Source organism: Stylophora pistillata, chromosome 9, assembly GCF_964205215.1.
Source record: "Stylophora pistillata chromosome 9, jaStyPist1.2, whole genome shotgun sequence".
Lineage (NCBI taxonomy): Eukaryota > Metazoa > Cnidaria > Anthozoa > Scleractinia > Pocilloporidae > Stylophora > Stylophora pistillata.
In genome coordinates, this window is record NC_142527.1 from 27,173,672 (window position 1) to 27,192,029 (window position 18,358).

The following is an 18,358-nucleotide window of genomic DNA, read 5'->3' on the forward strand; positions in this document are numbered from 1 at the left end:
AATGTACGCCTCCCGGTTAGCTCAATTGGTTAGAGCGCTGGACTGTTGTGCGGGAGGTCGAGTTCGAGCCCCAGCCGGACCAACACTCGAGGTCTTAAAAAAACTGAGGAGAATGCGCTACCTTTCCATAATATCAAGAAAAGGATAGACATTCTAGTCTTCTCGGACGAGGACGAATAAACCGTTGGTCCCGTCCCCTGTATCTATTAATTAATTAATTTGGTTAGGCAGGGGACTAACTTAAAGAACCCACTCGCGAGATTACTGTGATGTGGTCTGTCCTGTTTACTGGGAATTGGGGGGGAGGGGGCATCTTCAAATAAGTTTCCTTCGATTATTTGTAAACTGCTGAGGCAGTCCGGCCAAAGTCCCCCGAAAAGTGTTGTGATGCGCATTTGATCATATCCACATGTTAATTAATTTGCGCAATATGAATATTAAATAATTATTATGGTGGCAGTTACTATTATTATTATTATTATTATTATTATTATTATTATCATTATTATTCTGGATTTGCGTAATATTCATCCCAAAACTGGTAAACATTTCACATTAATTTAATTGTAAATTTATGCCAAACATCATGCTTTTCATAGCCTGCGTTGCAGCTGGACGTGTCACACAATCCCCCGGCGGTTTAGACTGTCTGCGACGCAGGCTAGCTTTTCAGTGTTATCCAATTATCCAACCATGTTCGTGAGGTCATTTCAATTGAAAGAAGGATTGTGTCTATGGAGGTAAACGCCACAGGTCGAAGACATGCAGCAGCTGCACGAAGAAACGAACTCTTTCTTGAGTGCAAAGTTTTTTTGTGCTAACTTAAGGAGCCTGGAAAGCAGATCTTTTGTAGGTGTTGGCCAATGGAGGACAATCGGGAACCAATTGGAACACATGTTTATGTGCTAATTTAGAATGCGGACTGGAAAGTTATGTAATCGATCGATATTCATAACTCCGGCTTTTCTCATGCAACGGGCCAGTAGGAATTTTCACCTTTGAGCTCATCGAAGGTATTATGGAAGCCGAGGAAGAAATGAAGAAAGGGAACTTCCAGAAAGCTCGCGAACTGTTCGACGACTTGCTTCGGAAAGGCAAAAGCAAAGTTCATTACCTGCTTGGGAAAGCTGATTGTTTCGTTCTAGAAGGACGTTTGATGGATTCGTTGCCCATTTATTGCGAGGCGTTTAAAAGCGGTAAAGTTCAGCCCAATCGACTGCTTCAGCTTGTCGGTGCTTTAACAAATATGATAAAAATCGAACTGAATGAGTATCAAGCAGATGACGATTATGACACGATTTTGCAATGCATGAACTGTACGGGTATTTTGTGCGATCCTGTTACTCTACCCTGTGGAGATTCCTTTTGTAAACTGTGCTTGGAGAAACGAGAAGCGAAGAAGTGCGAGCATTGTGGCGGTTCGTTTCCCTACATGCCCTTAAAGGTGAATGTTATTTTGCAAGACATCCTTGAGAAATCGTTCGACAAGGAATTGGGGGCTAATCGGTTGCGTCTAGAAGGGAACAATTTACACAGAAAAAAACAAAGCCTTGCCGCGATCGATAAATACCTCGAAGCAGAGAAACTCAGTAAGTATTCATATAACTTTCTTTTGTTTCGTACTGAATTTCTTCAACTTGCAGGATCGAGCTCGTGTTGCCGCGTTTACCCCCAAAATGGCAACAAAATTAAGAGGAAATGAATTACGTAACTATAATAATGCTGAGTAAAAGTATCCATTGTTCCCTTATCCTAAACATTTTGTCAAAAGCCTTTATGTGACTATGATGTGATGCGAAGTGTAATCGTTTTCCGTTGAAAAGGCGAAAAGACACAACGTGGTAATTTTAAGTTTCAATTGAATTGCACATTTCCTATGCAACATCCCAAAAGTTTCACTTGCAAAAAATTAAACCATCCATATCATCGACCATAAAAGCCATATGAAAGAAAATCTGTATTGATCAGTTCGAACCTGATGGGTACTATTTCTCAAATAACAATTTGATTTTGCCATTTGAGGACCGAAAAAGAAAATTGCAACTGTTACAGTTTATTGATTCTTGTGTTTAGATTCGTGTTTCATAATCTTTCCGTGCGGTTCAGTTTTATCTATCCGTGGAATTATAATTGAAGAAAGAAGCAGTTTAGATAAGAATGCCTTCATTAAGCGATCACAAAGCAATTTTCCTTTTTTTTTTTATGAAAACAGACTGTTTTCTAGATTTGCATGGTCTGTGATGTGTACATTTTGTTATTGTCGTTGTTTTCTTAATTTCCCTTAAGATAATTTTCATTCCTATCATCGATTAGTAGGGAAATTCTCCATAATGTTTTCTACGCATTTGTTATGGTGCTTACAGGGATAATATGTTTGACAAAAATATTTTCTTTGATTGGCTTTTATTTCCTCCATTTTGATAGCTGTAATGTTTGGCTCAGTGCTGACGATGCAAGGAGAAATTGGCCATTCTTTTTGAGGGGCTAAAAGGTTAGAAGAGGGTCCCCTATACCCCTTCACAAAACTCCGTTGCATTAAAAATAAAATTTGCCTTTTCATGCATCACAAATATCCAGAACTCTTCCACACTCATGCAAAATTCAAGACATTCACATTGAATTAATACTTTACTTCTTCTAGTCTCTATTAGTGTTACTTGATAGAATATTCAAATTTTAACAATCTGTTGTTGTTCTCATAGTTCACGGTTCGCTCAATCATTTGAGACAGAATAAAGGCTCGTTTCCAAAAAAACAACATTTAATAACACCAACATTACCACGCCATCTTGAAGGCGTGCTCATTCCTTTTTCTAACCACTGTACATTGCGAACATAATCGTGACACGATGTCACGACATGTGTAACGACATCCGCGTCACAAGGTAACATAATGTCATAATTATTGTTCAAGAGCCGAGAGTCGTCTGTTTTTTTACTTCCGTCAATTAAGCCATATGAAATCCATCTCCAGTGAAAACCCTGGTCAAACCCTAACCACAGCTGTTCTAGAACAACATGTACATTTTGAAGACAATAAAATAGGAAATTCTTCATGCAATAAAATAATGATTCACGAATTACATTTAATTCAGCACATAATTCACAGTTCATGTTTGAATAAAAGCATTTGTTCTCATGGACATGAAAATATCTCTTAATGGTTGATCGCAATTCACAAATGAAAAAAGATCGAATCAGGATTCACGAGATAAAAGAATGGGGAACCCTCTGATAACCTTGCATATTTGCATAGTTGTTTAAACTAATGCCACAGAAACTTTGAAGATAAGCCATTTGGCTCACATAATCAGACTTGACCTCATGACCATTGTGAATTGATTTTCATTATAGACAAATCTGACCATTTGATTCAGAGTAACCTTGCGTGTATTCTTATCTCACTGGGTCGCTTTGAGGAGGGTCTTCTCAGAGCTAATAAGACTTGCCAACTTCAGCCAACATGGCCAAAGGTTAGTGTTTTCACCTTGAAATGTGCTCATGCATTCTCTTATCCCTTTACACATATATTATACTCTATACTGTTCTTTATACATTTCCTGAGATGCTGACAAGGAGAATTTGCTTATCAATCAAGATTTTCTCTAGTTGTTGATCATTTCCTTTATTCTCCTGACCTTAATGGTTGATTCAGGGGTAAAATTGTAAAGAGAAATTAGATACTGGTCACTCTCAGGGGGTGAAGGGTTAAGGAAGTGTGGTTGATTATCTGAATGACAATTTAGGGGTAGTCCCAGAAAGCACTGTCGACCCTTTTACACTCTAACATCAGTATGCATATTCTCCTTACTGTTCTCTATACATTTCCTAAGGTGCTGACAAGAAGAGTTTGTTTAACAACCAAGGGGTTCTTTAGTTGGTGATCATTTCCTTTATTCTTGTGACCTTAATGTGTGATTGGGATGTGATATTGTAATTAAAGATGCTTAAGTCCCTAAAGGGTTACAATTGTCACAATTGTCACAAACACCAAAGCCACTTGTCATCAAGACTTCAAAGTTCAAACCATGAACTGTGGTTAGTAGTGCCATTATCATTACCAATGTTATTGCTATGTATACTGAGTAGCTATCTGGCTTAAGTTTTTATTATAGAATTGAAGAATTAAATTTGAAGTACAATACTATTGGTAAAAGAGAAAAAAAACTTTGGATGTCCTGCATACAACCTCATGTTGTTCTGGCAGTGAGTGAGAGACAAAAGGGAGGCCTCAGTCAACTGAGGCAATTTGAAAAACCTTTGTTTTCCTCCCAATTTGTTTGTTTGTTTGTTTTTTTTTTTTTTTTCCAATTTTTAGGGGTACTACAGGAAAGGATGTGCTTTGCTTGGTTTAAATAAAAAAGCTGAAGCTGCAGTGGCTTTTATGCACTGCCTTGCTAGGGATCCAGAAAAACCAACTGTTAGAAAATCCATAACAAAGGTACAGCAGAAAGACCAATAATGTGGTTAACAGTTTTTCTTTTATTTAAACCAGTGAGGTTGTAACATTACATTCATCCCATAGCTTTACTAATGATCTGAGAGAATCATAGAATGCAAACATAAAACCGGTCTGATTCGGGTGTCCCCAATTAGTGCTTACAGGCCCTATAATGACTAGACACGTTAATAAAGGTTATGTATGTATGTATGTATATGTATGTATGTATGTATGTATGTATGAATGAATGAATGAATGAATGTATGTATGAATGAATGAATGTATGTATGAATGAATGAATGAACAACTTAAGCCCAAGAATGATTTTGTCATGACATCTAATAGCCATATTTTGTCTTCCTAGGATTGCCTGCTTTGATCCTACAGGAAAAAAAAAGTTATTGCAGTTAGTTTACATACTTTGTGATTTCCATGAAATTCCTTTTTGTTCCAAGAATAGTTTCAAGCATGTGTGACTGCAATAGATTCATAAAGTGTATGATTTTAAGCCAGCAAAATGAGACTAAGTCTCTTAACCAATTAACTACCAAGATCTGATTGTTAACTCTCTCTTCCAGTTGCTACACATTTCTCTTTCAAATTAATTTGAAGAATTTGGTGTTAGATCAAGATAACGTCTGCCAGAGAAGTTACCTGTTTGCTGGATACTGTGTGGATATTAAAGAGAGCATTAAGAGAGAAGTTACATGTCTTTCAATCACTTCTGGGAATTAAAGGGTTATAGATGAGAGAAAAGACTTCTTTCAAAATCTGCTCACCCGGCTGACCAACCTTGGTCTTAGGCCCAGGTCAGACGCCGATCTTTTCATGAGCCGAACCTAAATCCTTGAATTAAGTACACGAAAAGATCGGCATCTGAATCAATTTGGAACGGCTATTTCAATTTGGAACAGCTCACCCATTCTTCCCGCCTGGCTCGGCCAAGAATTTCGCCTGTAGAACGCCTTTGGAACGGCTTTAATTCAGACGCCGTACTTTTCATGTGCCAATCCTAATGCATAAATCGTTGTAATGTATTTTGCAAGCAGTTTGACTAGTTTTACTGGAACTGAATTTGGAACGGCCGAAAAGAACGGCGTCTGAATCAGCAGGCATACTTTTGTTAATTTGGGTTGGTCCAAACTCAAATTGAGTTCGGCTCATGAAAAGTTCGGCGTCTGAACCTGGCCTTAGTGATCAATATAGCTGAATATGATACAGAAATACCCCTTCCTTGCCTCCTAATCTCTCTCAAGTCTTGTGATGGTCACATGACAATAAAAGGAGATACCATACTCTATATTCATTTCGCAGCTTCTACATGAAATGATTACAGAAGGTATCTCTTGCTCCAGTCGAGGCCAAAAGCGGGCTAGAACTTCCAGTTCAAACAGTGACAGCACCTCCCCAGATGACACCAATGGCTGTGTCATTCTTCAAAGATTGACAAGCCTTGTGGATCTAGTAGAACAAAGTAAAGTGGAACATGGCACTGGTTAGTGACTGCAGAGTATACTGGTCATCAGGGAGTGGTTAATGCTGTTTACGGAATAGTTTTCAATTGAGTCTATAGAATTAGTGATACAGAATTGTTTAGGTTCTGCCCCTGTACTTTGCTATGTGATTGGTCTGGAAAACTGATCATTGAGCCATTTTTTTTCAGCCAATCAGACTCAGAACTAAGAGCAGTACTGTTGTAACTTGGTTATTTGCATTTTCCTGTGCTTTAGGCAGTTTGCTTCTTTCTATGTTGAGTTTTTCACTCAAAGCTGCAGGTGATATTTTCACTCATCTAATCCCCGTGATCAGCTGAATTGTTTAAATTTAATTAACTTGCAGTATCCTCCCCTCAGACAACAGAAGCCTGAAGCCCAAAGCTACCAAAACTTTGCAACAATATTCATTCAGACTTACAGCTTACGAGGCATTTGTCCCCATTTGCTCTCCATAATCATTGTGTTTTTTCTTTTTTTTTGAGTTGAAAGTGAAGGTGAACCTGACTTGAAAAAGTTACGACTTGACAAGCGATGTTGTGTTGAAGATTTGGAATGTACATTATGCTGCAGGTATAATAATCACAAATTTGTACAGTCTTAAATTTGTCTAAATTGAACTCTTAGTAAAAGATTTCAGATACACTTATTAGGATTTCTATAATACCTACCTAAAATCATGTACTTAAAGAATAATCACCGGTAATATGTACAACTTACTTGATCACATGACTTACAGATACAGCTACTGAGTTCTAATAATATCAACTAGGCTTTAAAGCCACATGTTGCAAGACAAGAGAATTTTTTTTTTTCAGACTTCACCTTCTTCAAATTAATGCTTCTTATTAGGAAGTAACAAGTAAGAATACTATGATTATTTGCAACAAAACGTTTTATATATATTTTTTTTTATTAAGGTTGCTCTATGAACCTGTTACCACACCCTGTGGCCATGCATTTTGTCGTTCCTGCCTCAATTGTAATCTTGATCACAGACCAACCTGTCCTATCTGCAGATTTTCCTTGAAAAAGGTGCAGTAAGTGTTTTTTTTGTTTATAATTCTTCAGTCCAAAATCTTTCCTTAGCCCTTTACAGGGGCTTCATTAATGTTTTCTGCAGAAGGGCAACTGGTTTTCTGAGGCGGGCAAAACTCTTTGAACTGAACTTCTTTAGAAGATAAACTTTACTCCAGACCGTCAAATCAGACGGGCAAAACCGTTCTCACAACTGGTCAATTTTCCCGGTGCCTGGCCCTTAATGAAACCCCTGCCTTTACTAACTCCCCTGAATGACCAAGACAGAATTTCTCCTAACAATATAAATGCAATATCAAGCAGACAAGTGAAAAGTATCAATTAGGGAATTATTAAATTCTTTTTAACCAACATCATAATATTAATTATTGTCTTAAAGCATATGATGTAAATCTAATTTTGTTTTCTCTATGGTGTTAGTTGATATATATATATATATATAATTATATATATATGGGTTGAAAATATTGTTAATTATTGGTTATATTGTTTGCTAACTATATTTGTTTTATCTTTCTTTTGATATTTTAGTTCCTTGCTGAGCGAAATCAGGTGAGAACTGCTCACTATAATTAGATCATTTGGATCTCAGTTAGTTTTCAAAGAATCTCTTAATTAATAGGCAATGAAAGGTTCAGATGGCATTACTTATCATAACCATGCAAAGAGTCATTATATAGTCTTACTACTTTCTAATATATAGTTGAGCAATTTGTCTCAACAGACTGTTACAGTTGCAATAAGCAGGCTTACTGAAACTGCTTTACCTGAGGAGTTTGTAGAAAGGAAGAAACTACATGAAGAAGAAATGCAAAAGTTAGCCAGGTGAGGCTTCTTCAGTCTGCTTCTTTTTTTTTAATTATCTTTTTTATTGACCTTCTGGATAACAGTCCCAAAAACCTTTTCCTTTATGTTTTCCATGATTACGTTGAAGGTAAAGATGTCTATAGTCTTGAGACTCAAATCATAGGAAATTAAGTAGATTTAAGTGAGACCCCCCCCCCCACTCCCCCTATGGGAGGGGAGGGGAGGGGAGGGGAGGAAGTCATAGAAATATATCATTTATTGGAAGGAATCCTTTTAAAGTAATATTTTGCCTGCTTGTTAAGGGTAAATAAGCATCAGCAAGTCAAGAACAATCAAAAAGAAAAAAGGAATCATGGAAGATTTAAAATAGGAGACAAAATGATAAAGACCCAGATTGCAAGCTACAAACTCTTGAATCCTGTAAACTCTATTGAATTTTAGTTAGATTTCGTTTTCAAGAAAAACTCACAAGATTGTAATTTAAGTGCTCACTCTTTACAACACATTACATAGTATTTTCAATTGTATTTCCCACAGTGTGGCAAGTGATACTACAGAAGATGTGCCTATTTTTGTATGTACCTTAGCATTTCCATCTCAGCCCTGCCCTCTGCATATTTTTGAACCTCGCTATCGTCTGATGGTGAGGCAATGTATGGAATCAGGGTCACAGCAGTTTGGCATGTGCCTGCACAATGAAGAGAAGGGGTAAGACCCAAACTTTGTACTGTGGATAACTGTTAGCCTCATGTATTAACAGAGCTGTTACACAGATAAAAAGGAGATCAGCTAGCAGCACACTCACTAGCTGTCAATTGTCAAAGGCTCAAGGATTTTTGTTTTAATTAAGGTACTCTCAAATGCTATTTTCAACTTTCTCTGGGAATTTTACTTCAAATTTATTGAAATTCAACGGTGAAATGTGAACAGGTTTATGTAGTTGAGACATTAAATCTGCATTTCCTGACATCATTTTCACTTAATAGAAATCCAAAGAAGATTCTATTTTTAAGATTTGATTTTTAAATTTCTCTGACTAAGAACTGGAAAGTAGAGTTACCAGTAAAAGTAGAGAGAGAAAGAATAAAGTGGGCAGCAGTTTTTCTGGCACACAACAAGTTTTGAAGGAATACAGCTGTGTTTCATCCAAATCCCCTTCTGCATCAGAATAGAACTTATGCCTTTTTATACCATAAAGCCAGACTCACAGGCTGATGGGCTTTTCTCCCAAGCATTCATGTGCACTAGCTTATAGATCCTCTTGAGTATTAACTTGATAAATTTATGTTAAGCCCATTCAACATGCAAGACTTAGTATTACTAACTGTATTCTTGTTTGTTTGTTTGTTTGTTTTTGTAGTTTTGTTGATTATGGTGTGATGCTTGAGATAAGAGACTTGCAGTACCTCTCAGATGGAAGATCTTTTGTTGACTGTGTTGGTGGGAGACGTTTTAAGGTGTTTCACCCTTTTTTTAATTTCTGTCCTCTTACACACCTACATATGCATGTTTACATTGTGGACATTGTCAGTAGTTTATAATTTCAATTTTAACTTAAAATGATTTATTGATCAATTAGGTTACCATGATCATAGTCTGTTCGAAATTACTTTAAACTTTAAACAACACCCGTTTATGGAAAAATTTTTGTTTAGGGATATTGATCATCATTCCATTCTGTGAAATGAAAAATAAATTTGAACCTTCTTTTGCTTCTGTATAGGTTCTTAAAAGAGGAATGCAAAATGGATACCATACAGCTAAAGTAGAATGGATAAAGGATGAAACAATCCCAGAGGAAGAACTAGGTAACAAGTCAACTTGAAAACTACAGAAATGGTCAACTTGTAATTTCTCCTCGCACTGCCAGAACATTCTTTGAGAAGCAGGTCATGAGAAAATACAAATGCATCAGCTTGGGAATGCCCCCTCAGTGTATTTATTTATTTATTTATTTACTTATTAACCTCACCAAAAAAAAGAAAATAATGATAATCAATGACAAAAAAAAAAATAAGAAAAATAATGGCAGGGACACTGCAACAGTCAATAGCCAATTACAGTGGTGCCAATGTTACACCTTCATTTGCCACATTTTTTTCACTAAAACATACCGCAACCGAAAAGGAGAATTACCATTCATATCTTGGGGAGATAAAGTCGAAAAAGACTAACGTCTAAAATTAGCTTACTGTATACAGTTGAACCTTGATGATCTGGACCTCGATTATCTGGTTTTCTGGATTATCTGGACTTTTTCTCTGGTTCCAATTTTTCATGAATATTTATTAGTCATGATCCATAGCCATATTAATTTTTTACAGGCAATGTTGTTCTTTAAGACAAACTGACAATTGTTTCAACATTTTAGGCCAATGTAAAAACATTTTTCATGAATTTTACATGTAGAAGTATTCACATAACTAGGACAGTGAAGACGTAGACCATACTTTTTTCATTTAACGATTTGTTAAATGTGTTTTATTTCAGGACTGTCACTTTCTTAATTTAATCAGCGTTTGTGCCTCATTAATATTCATATTCTCGATTATTCAGACCCTTGATTATCTGGTCCATTTCATCTAGTCCTGGCGAGTCCAGACAATTGAGGTTCAACTGTAACTGTCTTTTTAACTTATCTGTCATGCATTTACATGTCAGAATCGAGCTGCAAAGTTCATTGTACATTGTTTTTTGTGGATGGCAAGGGATGTCAATCGTCTAATTATCTCATAAACTTTTCATTAAACAAACAAATCTTGAATGTTAACACTCTGCTTATTTAATTATCTTCAGAGGATGTAAATACACTTCATCAACAAGTTTACAATGAAACAAAATCTTGGTTCAACAATCTACCACTCCTTCCACGGGTAAGACATAATAATATTATTTTTCCTTACTTGCTGATCGAGCTGTACCTCAAGATCTCTGTAACTAAAGGTAAAATACTGAATGTACCAAAAAAAAAGAATGAATAATGAGAATAATGACAGTTTTTCTGTAACCATTTTAATGATTATGACAATTATTGTAAATGTCACTATTAAAGTAATATTTTAGCCATTGATAATTATTATTCTCAATGTATCAAATATGAAGAAATGTAAGATAAGAAAAGGTGTGGTGACTCTGTCATTATTGCCATGATGATAATTATTGTTGTTACTAGAAATTATGAAAATCTTTAAAAGGCAGCAATTGTTTGTTTCGCTATTATAATAATAATTTTATTTTAATTTTTTATTTCCATTTGGCGATTTAGAGAAGGATCACAAACATGTTTTCTGAGATGCCAAGCTGTGATGCCGAGCCTCAGAATCTACCCCAGGGACCTGTTTGGATGTGGTGGTTTCTTTCTGTTTGTCCAATGCCCCTTGACAAACAGCTAGAATTCATCTCCATGTCTTCACTGAAAAAGCGGCTGGAAAAATTACGACAGACAATATCTTCAATGCAGACATAAATAATGAAGGTAATTTAACCATTGATCCCAAGAATTGAGATTAGAGTATTTTTGTAATACCCCTAAGAGGGTAATCATTGGGTTCATCATTGTAAAGGAGGTAGAAAAAGCTTTTGATCTTGGCAGTAGTGAAATTTATTATCCAACTACACCTAGACGAGTACGAATAATGCCATAGACGAGTACAAATATCACGCGGTATTTGTACTCGTCTATTGTAGTACCGGTTAAACTGGTTTTCTCGCATTGCGCAAGCAAAGAATTGGATTGTAGTTACGGGAAAAAAAAAAGTGGTGGACAATTTCAATCATATTTCCGACGACGAAGAGTCAGAATGGCTGGCAAATATAGATTCAAGTTCATTTGATGAATTGAACGAAGAAAAACAGCTTGACGACCAGAAAATTTCTTCATTTAATGAAGAAAATAGAAACAGCAACACAACAACACGCCAATTCCGTTCCGCTTCGCATACTTCTGTCATGCAATCCCTGTAAATAAATATCCGCGAAATTCGCCCGCTGAAACAACAGTTTGGCACGTTGGATAATAAATAACTTATTAGATGTTTTGTTGTGTAGTATCGCTGAGTATTTTTACTCGTTATTTGTACTGACTCGCCCTACAGGCTCGTCAAAATACGACACAACTCGTAAAAATACTCAGCGATACTACACAACAAAACGTCTAATAAGATATATATATTTGCACAGATTCACTGGTGTGTACTACAGCAAATCTTGCACAGCTGAGACTCTATAATTAATTGTGAACACCTCTTCAAGGTAAAATTTGAGGCTGAGCATGTTTTAGTATTTTTATAGTCAGCATCAATTTGATTTAATTAGTTAATAGGTAGCTGATGAATGAATAACATACCTTTAATTATTTTTCTCAACATTTGTAATTAACATACCTTCATTGTATATATAGATACATGATTATAGTATATTATTTGGAGAATTTGTTGCTAGAAACATGGCACAAACTTAGGTACATGATCACAGTAGATTATTTGGAATGCAAATGGAGAACAATTGCTGTTCTTTTTGTTAACTAGTTTTAACGAGTATATGAATTACTGTAATCTGTCAGGATTGTGTAATGCTAACACAAAACCTGCCATACACCATATAATGTAGTTAAGCAACAGGAAAAAAGAAGGGTAAACATGAGAAGTGTTTTTCAAACCAAGCTATGGCTCTTGAAGCCCAACTGTGCAGAAAAAGCAACCTGTAAAATTTACAGCTTTACTCTCTAGGAAACTGCTCATTTTTCTAGCAATAGAACTTTTAATGGTAGGCATTATCCACAAGTATACCTGAAGGGAATTATTTCACTAGGTCTGTAGGGAACTCTTGCAAAAAGCAACTCAAAATGGTAAATACTTTAACAGATCTTGCTATCACTTAATTATTTGTAATGGTACTATCTTTCACTGACTGATACATGAAAATGAATCGCTTCAATGTCCAAACAGTGTAGCTTCTTAATCTTTGGTTATTTCTAGTGTTTATAGCAGAAAGATCTGAGTAGAATGTAAGAATGTATTTAGTTCCAACTTAAATTATAGTGATAGCAATTTCACACTAGACTACATAAGTTCAATATTCCAAAAGAGGCATCCATAAAAATTGTATTTGATGGACAATAATTGAGTTTGTTGCTGGATGCATCTTTTCTTCAAGGTCCTCAGCCATAAGCATGTTTGCTGGTCTGAAAATATAGTATCTGAGACAAAGTAAAGTAGGATCCATTCTTATTTAATGCCAAATGGCCACAGCATGGAAGTGATGGTTATGGCAGTAATGCTGGTGATGGCAATATGTTGTTGATGATCAGGGTGACAACAGTTGCAATGATGGTAATGCATTGTCATCTTGCAGTCTGATGTAGGTTAATTTTTACAGTTGAATTCCTGTATCTGAGCACCCCCACCCCTTCCTTAACCGAATAGTTTAATAAAAACAAGTTAATGTTAATGTACTGTTAGGGGAGGGGTGGGTGTGCATTTGCTTAGAAACTTACATTGATCCACTTAACAAATACTATTCCTTATATAAATGCTGATAGTTTCTAAAGAAACTGTTTGGGGCTGCGTCAGTGGGGGTAATAAAATAATTTGGATATATCAACAAAGTTGAAATGGTAAATTGGCCACCGTAACGATTACAAAAGCTGACATTTTGAATGTTAGCCCTTCATCGGAGCGAATAGAGGAATTGTGGGTTGTGTGTGCTTTTAAAGGAAGAAAATGGAGCTACGTTATTGGTGGGAAATATTCGATTATTTGCTCCGACGAATGGCTAACACTCAAAATGTCAGCTTTTGTAATTGTTACGGTGGCCAATTTACCATTTCAACTTGGTTGAAATGGAAAATTATTCCTTGTATAATTGTTTAAAGTGATGATGTTCATGCTATGTGCATAGTAATTTCTTATTTTATTCTTTTGAACTACATTGCATTGTCTGAAAAATAACACTTGGAATAAATCACCTACTAAAAGTGTTGGTTTTCTTGGCTTTATAATGCATCTAATTAACATGTTTTTCTCTATTCTATCTTAAGCCAACCTTGTTACTTCTTGGTTTATTTTTTTCTATTTTTCCACAAGTATAGTCGACATTGAACCAGGTTTTTTCTAACTTTTCCTAACAATTTGTATTAACGTTTCTAAAAGGTTAGAGATACCTTGAACTGAATCACATGCCTGTGTTAATGTTACGATTAAATTACTTTCTAAAATCATCGTTAGAATATGGTCAATTATTATTTTGATACAAACTTTACAAAGAGCTATCAAGAGTATAAACTCTGTACACTTGCACTGAACATGATAACCTAAATTTATTTCAGTCTATACCTAATCTCTACACTTATCTTAAGAAATTTCTCATTGGGAACACCAGGAGGAGACAAATCCAGGAGACTATACAACACCATTTAAAAAACACCATATTCCGTCTTTCAAATCTACTGAACATCAATCAATTTTAATTGCAATTTTCTTACATCTACGGTGTTTTGTCATACGATTATGGTTTGTGAGTTATGCCTGATGGTTAGAGGTCATAAGCTTCAGATAGAATACACACAATGTTTTGAAAACAGGGAGAGTATGAGCCACAGTATACCCATACTGTTTTATAATTAACTTTCATGCTGTGTCATCAACAAGTATGAAACTAATGTAAACACTTCCATTACCATTACCTTTTCCCCAATTTCTTTAAAAAAAAATCTCTAGGTTTGCCAAAATTCAGAATGAAACTCTCCCTCAACAAAAGATAACTCCTCAATTTTATTGAACAAATTTTTAATTAATCTATGATAAAAATCAGAATTCAGATCATTGTAATTCTCTAGCACAAACTACCCCTTACTGTGAACAGAAAGAACAATGGGTAGCACACATACTCCTACGGAGGCAGGGTGTGTGGTTCCTTCCCATGTCTTGCTGCCCTCAAGCCTGATCAATGCAGTACTCATTACCAGCTGTAGATAGCTCAGGCATTCACAGTGATGGCTAATTTTTTTTTGACATGGGGAAAGTTTAGTACAGACATGGATAGTGACTGGAAGGTAAATACAACTGCTTAATGTGGCCCTTGTCTAGTGAGATGGAAAGTAAATTATTTTCTCAGCATCAAAGACACAAGATCTGTATCAAGCTTGGGAAAAAACTCTTAACTTATACCCACTCTATATGACTCAATAATTAATTATTTTATCTTTATGCTCTCTGATAAGAAATACTGGCCACTATACAATCTAAATTATCTTAACTTCCTAGCCTACCTAAACTGCCAGAAGCTGAAAATTAATCTTGTATCTTTAAAATGCTCTTTTTCTCAATATCCTCCATTTCTTTCAATACGTATGCCACATTGTACCGTAACTCGTGAAATTTGGACAAGGAAACCTGAAATTAGAGAAAAAAATATTCTATTATTGTGATTTGAAACTTGGTGACTTGTAGCAAACACTCAGCACAGATGACCCAGATCAAGAAGGCTGGGGGCCAAAGATTCCAAAAGATATAACATGTAATTTAGATGAAACTGATTGGAATGAGGTTGATTTTTCTTGGAAAATATTTCATGATGTTAGTGTTGTTCAGTATTCTATTAGAATAGCTTCATTTCTTGAGGATTACAAAAAAATACTACAGCTAGTTAGAATTTTTTTGAAAAAACATCAACAACAACACAATTTTAAAATGAATGCAATACCATGAAATAATCGACTAGTACCTCAAAAGTATGGATCTTTCCATCACTGAGCTTTAGCTCCATAAGCACTGTTGGTTCCAACACTCTGTTCAGAGCACTGAAGAATAAAAACAGAGAATAACTCCTATAAATACTGTTAAGACTTACAGGCAGAAGAATAATTTTGCATATGTAATAATTAAAAGTAACCTAACATAGTCACATAGAAATTCTGTCAGAGGCTGAGCATCCACTCACTTTTAAATATTCACCACCTTCCCATCCCTTCAAATCAGAAAGAATTTATGAAAATTTAACATGAAAATGCACTATAACAATGTTCAAACATATATTCTTCATGTTGTTGGAAAATTAATATTTCAAACAATAATAAAAATCACCAAAACAAAGTAATTAATAAAATAAAGGCCGATAGTTTCGAAAGAAACTGTCTGGGGCTGCGTCGATGGGAGTAACGAAATAACTTGGATATATCAACAAAGTTGAAATGGTAAATTGGCCACCGTAACGATTACAAAAGCTGACGTTTCGAGGGCTAACGCTCGAAACATCAGCTTTGATAATCGTTACGGTGGCCAATTTACCACTTCAACTTTGTTGATATATCCTAATTAATAAAATAGGTTGTGGTTATTTATCATGATAAATAACACTTAGAAGAGAAACATAATCATTTGTCTCAGATGTACTTGGTCACTTGAGATGTGAACAGCAACATTTTGATTGGATACTGCTAGTTTTTATCAGGCAGTGAGGTCAACTGAGTACATGTCACCTTTATGCTGTTGTTCTCAGCTGTAATTGGATGGAATTCTACAGCTGCAGTAAATAATATGTCACAAGATGATAGCCTGGACTTACCTAGTGGATATGGCAACATCCACTCGCCATCGCAGTGAATCTAAAGTTGGAAGGTGATTTCTGTCTCGAAGAGCAGCTGCATCAAATGCTGGTCTTCTACAAAATAAAATAATCATAAAATATGCCTCCTTACTTGTTACACTATGTAGTTACTCAGCTACAAAAAAATTTGCAATCAAATCTAAATTTTGGTATGAGAAAATCATTTGTGACCGTGTAGTACAATACATTGGATAATTGATATAGAACATCATAAGCCATTCAATATGTTTTAATTTTTAAGGTTACCAGTCCCTAAAAACAAAAACACACCTGTATAATAGATAGAATAAATTTCACAACATATTATAAATCCACTTACTTTTCTCCAAACACAACACTTGAGAGATCAGGAACTAATTCTGCAGGAATCCTTTAAGGAAAAAAAACCAATTTGGCACCATGTGAAGCCATTCAAGTACAAAGCAGGGATTGACAGTTATCTAAACTTTACCACCCAGTTGCTCAAAGGGCAGATAATTTCACCCCAAATGGAAATTTTAGCAATTAACCCCCCCCCCCCCCCACCTCCAGGGGCCGTATCAGAGGCCTAATAGGGCACTAACAGTAAATGATATGAGCATGTTAAATTTTTCAAATTACCACGAAAACATAAATAAAAGGTTTCAAAGGCTTTCTTACTTCAGTTCCTTGAGGTCTGCCCTAAACTGTTCTGGTTTTAAAGAGGTCTGGGGCAAACGCAGAGCACTGCGCAGTAGCGAGTAAAGCCCAGCATACAAAGAGGATAACATATCCTCAGTTACAGTTTCTGACTGAAGCTTCTGGAGTAGGCCATCATCAGGAACGTTTCCCTCCAAAACTGAGATAATAACTGAAAAGAGCCAAAAACAAGAACTCAGCAACTCAAAATGAGTAATTCATTTTGGGCCATTCCATTTTCAAACTGCACCCCCCCCCCCCCCCCTTCCCCCCACTCTCCATTGAAGGATTTCCTGTGACAACCCTTCACAAGAGAAATTTCTGAACCCCATTCAGATAATACTCAAGGAATTTCTACCTAGAGTACTTCATACTCCTTGGGAATCTGTGAACCCGCTGGAAAACTTAAAATTATATTATCTCCCCTCTGTTCCCACTTCCTCCCCCTCAGAAATCCTCAACCTTGAACTTTTGTTCTCGACTGACCCCTCACAGAAATATGATTTTGAGATTCCCCTCTCCCCCTTAGAAATCCCAGGCCTTCAACAGGGGGGTGCGGATTGAAATGGAAATGCAATTTGTCACATAGTGATCCCCCAGATTGGGCATCACATTTGGTGGAGGAAACTCCAGAAATTTTGTATAGCAAGCTAATTTGATTTCGGCTTAATTTTAGCCAAATGACAACATATCCCTGACCTGGAGGAGAATACTAAGTAAGCAATTCAATCCCTTATAAATTGATCTTTATCGTCGACAAATACGGACGAAAGTCACGTGAAAACATACAACTGAGAGCTTCCAGCGTAAGAGCATTAATATGGTCTTTGTGGTTGACAAACGCAACTACAACGAAGAAACACATTTCCCTCGTACTTAGTCAGCAAAATCACATCAATATAATAAAAATACCGAGAGATTTATGAAGGAAGATCCGACGAGTCTTTGACATCTCCATAGTGGATAAATTATGCACTTGCTATGAATAGCCAAATGCTATGTAGATAATTTAGAGAGATACTGCGACAACCTACCTTGTAAAATCTTTCTAAACAAAGCCTTATCTATCTTTATTAGATGAGGTATCATTCGTTTAATTTCATCTGGAGTTTTTGGACCCACAAACAAAGTAGTTTCCGTCAAAGGAGTTATCGCAGAACTAGCGCGTTCACGCGCCATCTTGGATTTTACCCTCGATCCAGGCCTCCCAGTAAAGGGGGCAATGTGACATTTTGTCCAACCAGGGGAGGGTGAAGTGCACCCCGGCCGCGGCCATCTCTTAGTCCAACATACTATAAATTCCCCTTTGCCGCCTATC

General features: G+C 36.1%; 2 protein-coding genes across 5 annotated transcripts; one reads left to right on the top strand and one right to left on the bottom strand.

Annotated features, from left to right (window-relative positions):
• Positions 1-588: 588 nt before the first annotated feature.
• LOC111322416 (LON peptidase N-terminal domain and RING finger protein 3) lies at positions 589-17,289 on the top strand. 3 transcript variants are annotated; one of them, XM_088732787.1, is made up of 14 exons: positions 589-1,589; positions 3,355-3,473; positions 4,319-4,441; positions 5,756-5,936; positions 6,420-6,507; positions 6,855-6,969; positions 7,504-7,524; positions 7,697-7,797; positions 8,317-8,487; positions 9,140-9,236; positions 9,503-9,587; positions 10,576-10,652; positions 11,045-11,254; positions 16,164-17,289. In XM_088732787.1, the coding sequence occupies exons 1-13, from the start codon at positions 1,019-1,021 to the stop codon at positions 11,243-11,245; spliced, it is 1,950 nt and encodes a 649-aa protein (XP_088588913.1). In that variant the 5' UTR covers positions 589-1,018; the 3' UTR covers positions 11,246-11,254; positions 16,164-17,289. The 3 variants fall into 3 exon arrangements, with proteins under 3 accessions (XP_088588913.1, XP_022781231.1, XP_022781230.1); XM_022925496.2 differs by lacking the exon at positions 16,164-17,289 and adding an exon at positions 11,959-13,756 and having other exon boundaries at positions 591-1,589; XM_022925495.2 differs by lacking the exon at positions 16,164-17,289 and having other exon boundaries at positions 595-1,589; positions 11,045-13,756.
• LOC111322414 (COMM domain-containing protein 5) lies at positions 9,691-18,250 on the bottom strand. Of its 2 annotated transcripts, XM_088732790.1 has the most exons (7): positions 18,075-18,250; positions 17,023-17,212; positions 16,703-16,753; positions 16,342-16,437; positions 15,502-15,577; positions 15,047-15,170; positions 9,691-11,203 (listed from the first exon to the last, which is right to left on the bottom strand). In XM_088732790.1, the coding sequence occupies exons 1-6, from the start codon at positions 18,217-18,219 to the stop codon at positions 15,069-15,071; spliced, it is 660 nt and encodes a 219-aa protein (XP_088588916.1). In that variant the 5' UTR covers positions 18,220-18,250; the 3' UTR covers positions 9,691-11,203; positions 15,047-15,068. The 2 variants fall into 2 exon arrangements, with proteins under 2 accessions (XP_088588916.1, XP_088588915.1); XM_088732789.1 differs by lacking the exon at positions 9,691-11,203 and having other exon boundaries at positions 13,671-15,170; positions 18,075-18,249.
• Positions 18,251-18,358: the final 108 nt, after the last annotated feature.

Coding starts and splice junctions, on each gene's coding strand:
- LOC111322416 (XM_088732787.1), top strand. CDS start 1,019: ATGGAAGCCGAGGAAGAAATGAAGAAAGGGAACTTCCAGAAAGCTCGC. Junction 6,508..6,854: donor GAATGTACATTATGCTGCAG/GTATAATAATCA, acceptor TTTTTTATTAAG/GTTGCTCTATGAACCTGTTA. Junction 7,798..8,316: donor GAAATGCAAAAGTTAGCCAG/GTGAGGCTTCTT, acceptor TATTTCCCACAG/TGTGGCAAGTGATACTACAG.
- LOC111322414 (XM_088732790.1), bottom strand. CDS start 18,219: ATGGCGCGTGAACGCGCTAGTTCTGCGATAACTCCTTTGACGGAAACT. Junction 16,754..17,022: donor GCAGACCTCAAGGAACTGAA/GTAAGAAAGCCT, acceptor TTTTCCTTAAAG/GATTCCTGCAGAATTAGTTC. Junction 16,438..16,702: donor AGTGTTGTGTTTGGAGAAAA/GTAAGTGGATTT, acceptor TTTATTTTGTAG/AAGACCAGCATTTGATGCAG.